Raw genomic sequence first — 11,897 nt, 5'->3', positions numbered from 1 at the left:
TAGGTGTTGAATTCTCCCTGGCATTCGAAGCCCTCATACACTGCCAACCCCAGCTGCTGACCTGCGGTTTCTGCTTCTAGACTGCTGTCTAGACTGGTGTCTAGCAACTGGCTGCGCCGGATTTTCAGCCACCACCACCGTTTCCCCCTTCATCCCTAATCTTACAACTCTCCTAATCCATCTCTTCATATTCCCACAGTTTCTAAGAACCTAGATTGGTCTCATAGGGGGATAACCCTAATGTGATAGGTATATGAACCTTTTAATCCAGAAGAAACATCACTAAAACGTATGCAAAAAAAAAAAAAAAAGGTAAAAAAATTATAGCAAACCTTATAAGCAGCACCCAATATGAGGAAAATCCAGAGAAACTGACCCCGAAAAAAGTTATGATAAGGCTATCAACAATGATGATTTTCCTACACCTTATATTATGGGCAAGGTCAACTGCTTGGCCTGAGGGTTTGTTTTCTACCAGCCAATTGGACGAATAAATGTATTTTTCTTTGCTTAGTCAATGACAACCTTGGAAACCATTTCCACTAAGACTAAATATAAGCAAACGATACCAAAGAAAAGCAATGCTCAACATATCAGACAATGCTTTCTAGTTAGCAGCTATCACTTTCTTACGGTAGAAAAGTTCATATTATTTTCAACGCTCTCTTAAATAAGAAGAATACTAACTTGAAATCATATCCCCCTCCTGGCTGTAAAACCTCTGGTGCCATCCTAGCAAAAAATGAAAAATAAAATATTTTTGATAAAGTTTGGTGTAATTGCAAATAATTAGTGAGCTGTTATCAACTGTCAAAACACAAAAATTATACAAAATTTTACCAGCAAGGCGTGCCTACAAAAGTATTCCTTGAGCGTTGCCTATCACCTTTGTCAAACAAATGAGCTGAAACGCCAAAGTCAGCAAGCTTTACAACACCAGAACTATCAAGAAGAATATTTCCAGCCTGCAATTTGAAGATTTGCTCAAAAGAAAAGAAAAAAAGGGAATTTTACATATGTAGCACATAACTCTTATGTATTTACATATTTCACACCTAAACTTTCATATCATACATAGCACTTTGGTGCTTTAACCTTATGCATCAAAAGGTGCATTTCACTTTTAAAAAAATTGTATGTGCTATTTTTGATGTGATATTAAAGATTTGAGTGATATGTGTTTAAATAAGAAAGTTTAGGTGTGCCCCACAACAACAACAAAAAAAAAAAATCATGCATCACAAAATTTCTATGATGTTTCTGTAAGAAACTAACCTTGACATCTCGATGAATATGTCCATGCTTATGAAGGTATTCCAAAGCTTTGAGAGTTTCCTTAAGAATGGACCCAATAACATTCTCTTCAAAACCATCTGGATAAGCAATTTTCATGAGATGCAAACATGAACCCTCTGCCAGGAAAGGCATAACAACCCACAGGAAGCGTTCAACAACAAATGAGCAATATGCTTTGACCACATTTGGGTGATCTATCAAACTCATTGTTTGGGCTTCTCTTCGTATGTCATCCTAATAGAATCATTTTTATCATTATTAGCAGTATATATGGCAGCAAAGAAAACATGTACCTAAAAAAAGTTCACAGCTTGGATTTGGATAAAGCCCCGAGAAAATTGCAGAAGTATCCGCTATAGAATATGAATAAAGTAGAATATAGCTATCAGCGAGTAAGGTGCCAATTAGTGATAAAAAAAAAAGATATTTAGATGCAACAGACCATGCAATGCTTTACAGATAAATACTTGGTATACCATTTTATTTTTCTTTTAAGCTTTAATGTGTCAGGGAAATCCCATATCAACCGGTTTGGATGCAATTTAATACATTTTAGTTTCTTATTGTGACTTGGCAGCGAGGTTAATCCTAATCGATATAGAGTCAACCCAATCCAGACCACAGTTGGATGGATTTCTAATGAATCTCCTAATTCAAGGCCACATCACTAAATGTGATATACACCATGAAAATTATATATAGATCAATTTTTGCCACTTTTCATAATAATTTAACCATTTAACCAACAAGTGCATAAAAATAAGGATGATTGGTGAATATACAAAATCCTTCTTAAACGTTTAATTTTACCAATGCATTCATAAAACAAAACCAATAAACTACGAATACCATCAGCAAAATATCAATGCCACTTAAAAGTTTCTACTCTTTGAATCACATGCAACTCTCATGCAAAAAATAGACAACCAATGTGATTTTGTTCATGCATCGAAATTGTAATCAAATGATCATAAACTTTATCAATATGCATGATACTAGCTTTAATTCTTATAAATAAAACAGATGAATTTGATCTTACAATTGCTCGTGGGCTGGGCATAGTATCGAAATGTCAAAGTTTAATTTGGTGAAGAATCTCCTAAAAAGAGTCAACAGTTAAATTTACAATTTGAACAACTAAATTTATTAAAAAATAACACATATTTCAATACTCAGCATGAATGTATGAAAATAGCAGTTGTTGATGTCATAACACTTGTTCCAGCATTCTGCAATAACAAATAATCTCATCATTCAAATTGTTCATCCGGTGATTGAATGCTATAGAGAGAGTAGGCATTTCTCATCCCTTTCTCTTCATCTATCTCTCACACATGATTCTTCTCCTCCTATGAGGTGAATGAGTACTCTCCTAACAATTTTAAGGTTGTCTTTGATTACTTATTCTTCAAAATGACGATCACACTAGTGATCATGATCTACAACACACAAATATATGCGTATTAAATTTTTACAAATTTTAATTTGATTTAACCATTCATCTACCATATGAAAATATATAAGGAAAATAGTGCAGTATATACAACCCTTTAATGTGAAGTTTTACCTATGCATTCCATCCATTACAACTTTTTAGGGAAATTTATACTATTATACAATTCTTATGTATTTACATATATCATGCCTAAACATAGCACTTTGGTGCTTTAGACCTATGTATGAAAAGGTGTATTTCACTTTTAAAAAGTGATAATGGTGCTATTTTTTATATGATATGAAAGTTTAGATGTGAGAGATGTAAATACATAAGAATTGTGTGTTCAATATGTAAAAGCCCTAACTTTGCATTGCATACAAGATATTTTCAATAACTTATAAGTTTAAATACAAGCTATTTGAATATGTCTACGCTTTGAAATCACAATTATCCTCATATGCAGTTGGAGTTATCCATTGAGAACTTTTGCATGCATGATTAGTGATCAAATAATTCTCAAATTTATTGAAATTATGCATGCACTAATTTTCATGATAATAAAGATGATGAAAGGTTTTTATCAAAAAATTTGAAAATCGTAACATTAAAATGAAAGTGGGATTGATACTCATCCTTGGAGAAGAAAAATCGATCTACATAGCATGCACGCATACACACTCTTCAAAAGAACCAACGAACAGTTTAATTGAATAAATCAGCTTATATCAAATAAATACTCAAGCTCATAGCTTAATCTCATCAACCAAAAATGGGGAAAGAGACATGTATACAGAAAAAATGCCGGCATGAATCTCGATGAGATCTGACGGGAAAGAAGAAACGAGGCCTATCAAAGAAGGGCCCATCAATAGGAGATTTGGAGGCCCACTTATCCTATCGGAGGTATCACGACCAAGGCAACAGAGCAGCTCAAACCCGAGTAGTTCAATCGGAAGCAAAGCACAGGGGAATCTAAATCATTCCCCACGATGAAACCTACTCAAGGGGGAAGCTAACCCCTCGGGGTCCTACAATTTTATCATAGGCATCCGTGGTCTTCCCGAACATCATAAAAAATTAGTTAGACGAATCTCAGTCATTCCTCAGAACCTCTTCGTTTAAGGGCGCCTAACCATCAAATTACGGTGATTTAAACTCTGCCCGATAGCCCAATTCTATCATGCCGATGAGAGCTACTTATCAGAAATCGACGGTCGGCAATCAGACTTGACCAATCAATCAGCACAACATAGTCAACCAAGTCAATCTTGTCAACGATTTGCCAATAAAATTCAAGCCAACCGATAGCATAAAGCCTAGCAGACCAACAGTCTTTAATGGACCAGGCAGACTGGCGGGCCTCTCTAGCTTAGCTAATCAGCAATGCCTATCAAGGACTCATCAATCCAGCCAACCAAGCCTTAGAGTAGTCAGGCTCTAGGCCCACATATATAAAATATCTATAATACCCAGTACAGTCCCCATTAAAGCAAGGGCATAAATGTAACTTGACATATTGTACTCCATTTTTCTGTAAATAGGGGATTATTCAAAGAGCAAAGGGTTGCACACCTCTCTCAAATTATTGTGTATTTCTCTCTTCTTCACTCTCTCTTTCTCATCTTACACTCTATTACTTGGGTGTGATTGCCGAACAAATCAAGATTCAACAAAACACAGGTACCATGTGTAGGGGAGGCAGTGACATGAAATCAAATCACTCATAAATAATCAACTCACTATGTTCAGCAAAGCAAATATATTTGAGTCTATCCATACGTTAAACCCTAAAACAATTCAGCAACTAAAACTAACAAAGGAAATCCATCCTAAGAGGAAAAACTAAAAAATCTCGCTCCACTTCAAACCCATTACTAAAGCATCAATCACATTCAACGCGCCTTAAACAAAATTATCAAAACCCAAAATTACAAACCATCGAAAGAAATCAACAAGCAGCAAACTTCGAACAAAACAAAATTCTAAAATTCTAAAAACAAAAAGAAACATGAAAAGAAAACAGAGCTCGGATTCGGATAGAGAAATTAACCCACGAGATTACTGTTGCACCGATCCAGATCCAGGGACTTGACCGCAACGATCTCGTTGTAAGGAACATACATCGCGCGGTAGACCGTCGCGCTTGCCCCTTGCCCCACTTCCTCCAGCAAACGGTAGTCCGCTGATGACACCGAGTAACTCTTCTTCGCTGAGTTCCATCCTCCCTTCCTCATCTTCTCCTGCGATCTCCGATTAACCCCAGTTCGCTCTACTTCCCAACTTCGGGATCTCCGCTGCTATCCTCCTGAAATGCCGCCGAAGGAGACAGAAATAAGAAACTACCGGGGTAGGAAATAGATTTTTCCAGGGGAGAGCAGAGCTTATGTACCAGCAATGTCGGAGACCGATTCGTGTGGTGACGTGGCGACACGGCGACATGACGACAGGGCCGTAGGTGCCGTACAGCATTATACGGCCGTATGGGCCCCACCTCAGGAGAGCAGAGTTCCGAGTACGGCGTTTTCCTTTGCATGTCCTTTTTGGACTATTGCTGGGCTGCCAAATAAGGCAGTCAGGAATTTCGGGATAAATGGATAATTACATGAACACCACTCCAATCCTTGCTATTTAATAGTCCGAAGTGGCTTTTTAGACCACAAATGGATGCATTTTTCCAAGCCATCAAATTTTTGAGACTTTGTTAAAGATGAAAATTATGAATTGAGGTTTTATGATGAATTTTGATATTTGAATAAAATTTTAAAAATAGATGAAATATATATAACTTATTATGCTAAAAACTTATTATCGTAATATCTATTATCGCATGCACTATCACTTATGATAAGGAACATGATGCTACCCGCATACTTCAATCTTTGTGCCAAATGACATAATGAGTGATTAAAGTAAGTGCAACATATTGTAACCTAAAATTGAATCAAATTTGATCAATTTAAAAATAACTAGTGATTCTCAAGGCCAATCATGATTAGGCACGAGAAATGTACAGGTAAGTCAGAGAGTGGGCCTATTCCAAAAAAGATGTTAAGTGGCCTTAGAAAAGTTCTAGCAAGAGCTTTATTAAATATTGCATTTAAGATCTTTTTTTGCTCAAATATTATGTTGAATATTCAATAGAGGGTGTATACACCAAAATTGTCAGCATGAATCTAAAAGTAATTGAATAGCCCAGAATGCAGTCAGACAATCAAGACATTCTACCGATCAACAAGTGATCACGTGATTATAATAGATTGACACACTATTATGAGAGATTAAATCGGCGGACCACATCATCAATCCCAATTGACCAAGGCACATGCAAGAGCCTTTTATCGCAAGCTAGTTGGTCAAACCGTTTTATTATGACAACGAGATCACCATTCAACCGGGTGCCTCAGCTGATTGACATTTACTTCGGAAGGCGCGGTCAACACTCAGTTGCTCGTATCAGCCGACCGAATTCAAGCAGGACAACCAGCCCATTACTGTCACATTAGAATTTAAATTGAAATACAAATATGACATAAAATCTATATTATTAGTTAGAGTATCAATTGTAATAAGAGCAATTTCATAATTGTTCATTTATTTCTGTAATTGTTCAAATCTGCCCCTTATAAATAGAAGGCAAAATGACAAAAAAAGGGACCTCTCCTCGTTTTCTCTATAATGAATTATTGACTTATTCTCTACTTCCTCTTTCCTCCTTTATCTGGTTCTAAATCTCGAGAAATGTTCACAAAGCACAATTTAAGATTTAACATCCTAAAAGTGAGCATGAACATACCCCATATGAGAAGTGGAGTCAAATACGAAGGAAAATCCCTGCAGAAAGATTCAGCGACAATGGAGTTCAATAGAGATACATTACGTTGAGACATATAAGAAGAGGTTCAGACATTAAGAAAACAAATAATGGACCAGTTTGAGGCTCTTTTTGCGGTCATGATCCTGAACGTCCAACCTCCGGCTATGGAGGGAGAGTCTCAGGGTGCCCGCCCCAAGAATGCTCCACCTGACATTCCGCCAACACCCCACGATTGACCCGGTGACTGTCCAACTGAAGGACCAGAAGATCCCCACCCAACAGACAGTGCCACATCTACGCCAACGATCCCACATCGGGAGGACCGAGTAGAAACATTAGCTCGGTCAGTCATGGGTAATTCCTTCTCCCAAAAAAATCCTAGAAACAATACCCCCAGCAAAGCACAAGATTCCTCACTTTGATATTTGTAAAGGGAAAAGCGATTTGGCTGACCATCTCACCTCTTTTAAGTTGACAGTTGGAGTCACGCAGGTCGATAACACCATTAAGTGTTGGTTATTCTAATGGTTTAATAGCCTACCAGACGGAATCATCTGATCGTTCTTTGAATTATGGAAGCTTTTCTCTGACATACTTTGCTAGTGTATAAAACCCAAGGAAGGATACGAAGATTCTACTTTAGGTCAAGCAATGAGAGAATGAAAATTTGTGGGCTCACATCACTTATTTCCAAAAGAAAATGATGGGGGTGAACAACTTTGAGCCCCTCATCGCCCGGACTGCATTAAAACAGAGGATCTACAACAAGTGATTCATATATGACTTGAACTTACTCAATCTGAAAATCTTTGCAGAGGTCATGGAATTAGCAAACGATCCCATCGTCGCTAAAAAAGACCTTATGGAATCCTCAGAAGTTAAACCAAAGGTATCCGACCATCGACCACATAAGCGAAAGGATCAGGATGAAGACAGAAGGCAAAGAAGTGACCTAGTCCCTGACCGCTGATCGAATGACAACCAGAGATTTTGGGATAACTGGAAGAGCAGCCAAGGCAACAGAGGGCAGTAGCAATGCCCCTCCGACCATCAGTCATCCATGTAGTTCGAGCAACTGCACGTATATTAGGAGATGCAAGAATCAATACTGTTAAACATGTCGATGGTCGAACTAGTGCAGGTCATTCAAAATAAGGATTACTTCATGAAAGCCCCTCTGTTGAAAACTGCACCAGCATTACAAAATTCAAACAAGCGTTGTGCATACCATCGAAACCACCAACACGACACAAAGGAATGTCGTCGCTTCAAAAATTTGGTAGAGGAGCTTGTCAAGGCTGGGAAGCTGAAGAGGTTTATTGTTGGTGAAGTAGATACACAACGACAACTAAAAGCACTATCAGAGGAGACTGTGGGCAGGCTAGTGACCGTGAAGAAAATCCACCTGGCTGGAATTATTTCGTCTATCATCGGTGAAGATGGAGGATTACCTCGACCATCTAGTCTGAAGAGACACAGGTCGGGGGAGATATGTTATGTCACCCCTTACACTCGCACTTCCCCCCCCCCCCCCCCCCCCACACACTTTCCCCCCCCCCCCCCCCAATTACTTTCACAAATATAGATCTTCCGCCGAAGGGTAATGTGTACAACAAGGCAATCATTCTTAGAGCCCTCATCAACAATTCTCAAGTGGGTAGCATTCTAGTCAACATCAAGAGCTCGGGAGACATTATGTTCAAAACTGTGTTCGACAAAATGAGGCTCAAATCCTACTGTTGGCAACACCGACCGACTCGTTATTTGGCTTCTATAGCAAAAGAAGGATGCCCTAGGTGTGGTCGCAGTACTTGTCTCATCAGGTGAATTAGAAAAAATATTCACCAACATAGAGTGCTTTCTAGTGGTGGAATCACCACTGACTTACAATGTGATTTTCGACCAACCATTGTTAAACAACTACCAGGCAATAACATCAATGTACGATGTGGCCGTAAAGTTTTCTGGCGATGGAGGAATAATCACCACTACAGCGTATGATCTTTTTAGCTTGTGATATTTGCGTCAGAATTTTGTGACACAAGTATTAGCATCAAAATTTATGACTGTTAAGCTGTGGATAAAAAGTTTTGATCTTTACGTCTGATTTGCGTCCAAATGTTCAAAGAAAAAAGTATTCAAAAAATGGGAATCTTCAACCGGAATAGTGACTGCTTTTGCATCAAATAAAGTGACAAAAAAATTTAATTATTTGAGTCAAACTTTTCTGACGCAAATTAGACGGAAATCTAACACAAATAACCTAAAATACCAATCTCGCCCACCAAATTTCATTTATTTTTTTGCGCTTCTTCTCTTGGTCCCCCCTTCTTCCTGAAATCCTTTGAAGCTCCCTCTCTCTCACAGTTTCACTTAAAACCATCACCTTTCCAAACAAATATTCACAATGCGGTCTTTATTAGAGCTAGTTGGGGAGGGAACGACTGGATCGTGCTTATAGAGACCACCGAAACTCCCCTCATTGTTTAGCTTTGCTCCTATCAGAAAACATTGAAGAAGGTAAGCCTATTCGCATCATTATTTCCATTCATATGTGCTATGCATACAAAAATTGATGTTTAGAAGTTGGGTGTATGAAATGCATAGGTAATGTGGCATATGCAAAAATTGAAGTTTTGGTGTTAGGTGAGTATACACATAAGAGTTCATTGGTATGTATGTAAAAATTGAAGTTTAGGTTTTAGGTTTGTATATACATATATTTGGCATCCTTGGTGCAAGACCCCTCAGGTTAGGGGTTTGAATCCCTCTGAACTCCTATAATTAGGCACATTAAGAGTGGTTGGAGGCTCGTATAATGGCCTAAAGGATTTGAAAAAACAAAGCTACACATAGCTTGGTGCTTACGATACCCTACATAGCTTCATGGTGCTAGACCTAGTATCGTGTGCTCCATTTAGCTTTTAAATATATTTAAGATTGAGGGGGGGAATTTAACATAATGTGAGAATTACTTCTATTAATGCTTGGAGAGCCTAGAGTGAAAAAATTATGGAGAGAGCTCTTCCGCTTTCTCCTCTTCTTTGTTCTCTAATTTTAGCTTAAGTGAGAGCCACTTAACTACCTTATAAAAATAGTGAGAATGAAGTTCCTGTCCATCTCTTTCTCTTAAAAGTTTAAGTAGATTTCTACTTAAAGCTTGGAGAAAAGCTAAAAGAGGAGTTACCAGCTCATAAATTTTCTTGTTCATGCATAGAGGACTTTGTGAGATGGAGGTTGCTTCAACCCTATGATGGCGAGGTCTTCTTTAGCCTTTATTCATTTAAATCCTCTAAGTTGATGTTAGATTTCTATGGTAGGCTAGTGTTATAGAAAGATCATAGGGTTGGTAGGAAGCTCACCATATTTTTCCCATCATTTCCTTTGAGTGATTCCAAGCCCGTCTTCTCCCTTATCTCTATTCTCTTTAAACTCATTGTGCACTTTATTTATTTTGGTTATGAGACATCTCTTCAGAGAAATCTCCATAATCCTAAAATTACCAAAGTGAGCTTATATTTAGTTTGTAACCATTACATTGGAATGGAAATAATTGTTAACTATTCTCCATCTCTTTAACCCTTTAAATATAAGTCATATGTCATTTTCTTCAATTAGCTTTAGCTCCCATGAACCACTGAGCATAATCATACACTCTAAATTTAGATAAGTATTGACTAATTTTTACTTTGTATAATAGTTTTACTGGCCTGTAAAACTACATCTATACTGGAGATGGATATATGTAATTTGATATCTTATATGTATATAACATATTATATTTAGGATGAAAAGGTCTCACAGATGAGTTCTAGAATGACATTGAGGAATTTGTGTAAGTGGCATCACCGGTGCCCATATATCGTTCTAAGTGTAAATTCTGGTGTCCTTATGCAAAGCAAAAAAATAAAGCACTTTTGTCACTTGAAGAAGTTAGGTTTGATCATTACCGCTAGGGATTCAAATTTAATTATTGTTATTGGACTGCGCATGGTGAGCAAGAACCTAAAGTTTAGTTTGATCAAGGAGGTGCCTTGACAAGTTATGTCCTTCATGCAGTGGAATTTGATCCTACCACTTATTAAGAAAATTTTTATGATGCTCAGAGCACTCAATTTGTTGGGAGCGTTCAAAACAAAGCTAAAACACTGAATAACGAATAACAACAATTCGATGGCTTATTTAACGCTTCACAACAACATTTATGGGTTGGTTGCACTGCATAAATAGAGTTATCAGTGACACTGAGAATGTTGATTATCAAATTTGATTTTAACATGCCCAAAGAAGCATTCAATCATGTTGTAACTTTATCAAAAGAGATTAACTCTGCAGGGAATTTAGTGTCAGATGCCTGTATAGAAAGAAAAAGTTTGTTTCAAAGTTAGGGTTACGATGTGAAAAGATCAATTGTTGTTCTAATGGGTGTATGATATATTACAAGATTAATGCAGTCGAAACAACTTGCCGAAATTGTGGTGTTGATAGATTCAAATAAAAAGAGAAAAATAATTAAAATTAGAAACTCCATAAAAGCGTTGTCGACACTATTTTTGGTGGAGGAGTTGCCCGTTGGAAGCTGTCGGCCGCCGGAATCGAAATCCCGTCTCCCGCTTCAGAAAGACATATATATATATATATATAGTTTAGAAAAATATGAAATCAAACTGACCCCATATTTTTCATAATTTAAATGAAAGAGCACTATACCTCAAACCCTGTATCTATCCCGAAGGATAAACACAAGACTTGAGGATGAGGCTCAATCAAACAAACTAAGAAATATATGACATCCGTTTGGTCTGTGAAATCATTTTTTATTTGTCGAAAAGTTTCCCTATTTAATACAAAGAATTAAATAGGGTTTATATTAAGTTGGGTTTTGACAAGCTTGCTATAAGGCAAGCCCCTATAGTTAATTACATCTTAGATAACCGAAGTCACCTAACAAAACTCTCAATAAAAATCGGGAAATATTATCTTCAAAAAGGTCAAAGGATTTTGACTTTTCAATGAAATTGGACAAAGAGGTGTGAAAGGGGAATGACTCAAATTTGGACCATTTTGTTTTTGGAATCCAAAGGAGGAAGAACTAGAGGATGTCATAGATCCGGAGGAGAACCTTTGTGACTTCCCAGTCTATCCTAATGTTTGGTTTCAGTTTTGAGGAGAAATATTTAAGTGTTTCATCCTTCCAATTTTATTAATTTAGGGCTTAAATTAGTGTGAAACGATCACACAAATAACCTTAAAGATGTGAGGATTTAGGTCGCGAGGAACGACAACCTCGGAATCCTAAACGAGTTAGAGCTTATACTGTATAGTAGAGCTACACAAAGACCTAAAGAT

General features: G+C 37.3%; 1 protein-coding gene across 1 annotated transcript; it reads right to left on the bottom strand.

Annotated features, from left to right (window-relative positions):
• Positions 1-621: 621 nt before the first annotated feature.
• Positions 622-5,114, bottom strand: LOC110039463 (serine/threonine-protein kinase BLUS1-like). The gene is made up of 4 exons (XM_020744531.1): positions 4,789-5,114; positions 1,276-1,530; positions 841-965; positions 622-732 (listed from the first exon to the last, which is right to left on the bottom strand). Exons 1-4 carry the CDS (start codon positions 4,966-4,968, stop codon positions 645-647), a joined length of 648 nt encoding a protein of 215 aa, XP_020600190.1. The 5' UTR covers positions 4,969-5,114; the 3' UTR covers positions 622-644.
• Positions 5,115-11,897: the final 6,783 nt, after the last annotated feature.

This window comes from Phalaenopsis equestris, unplaced genomic scaffold, assembly GCF_001263595.1.
Source record: "Phalaenopsis equestris unplaced genomic scaffold, ASM126359v1 Scaffold000002, whole genome shotgun sequence".
Classification (NCBI taxonomy): domain Eukaryota; kingdom Viridiplantae; phylum Streptophyta; class Magnoliopsida; order Asparagales; family Orchidaceae; genus Phalaenopsis; species Phalaenopsis equestris.
Note: the sequence above shows the minus strand (reverse complement) of the source record. Positions and strands in the feature narration are given on the sequence as shown.

What these genes read in the sequence shown, in the direction of transcription:
- LOC110039463 (XM_020744531.1), bottom strand. Translation starts at nt 4,968, where the DNA reads ATGAGGAAGGGAGGATGGAACTCAGCGAAGAAGAGTTACTCGGTGTCA. An exon ending in ATATTCATCGAGATGTCAAG is followed by an intron (nt 966 to 1,275) that starts GTTAGTTTCTTA and finishes TTCAAATTGCAG; the next exon opens with GCTGGAAATATTCTTCTTGA. An exon ending in TTTGTAGGCACGCCTTGCTG is followed by an intron (nt 733 to 840) that starts GTAAAATTTTGT and finishes ATTTTTTGCTAG; the next exon opens with GATGGCACCAGAGGTTTTAC.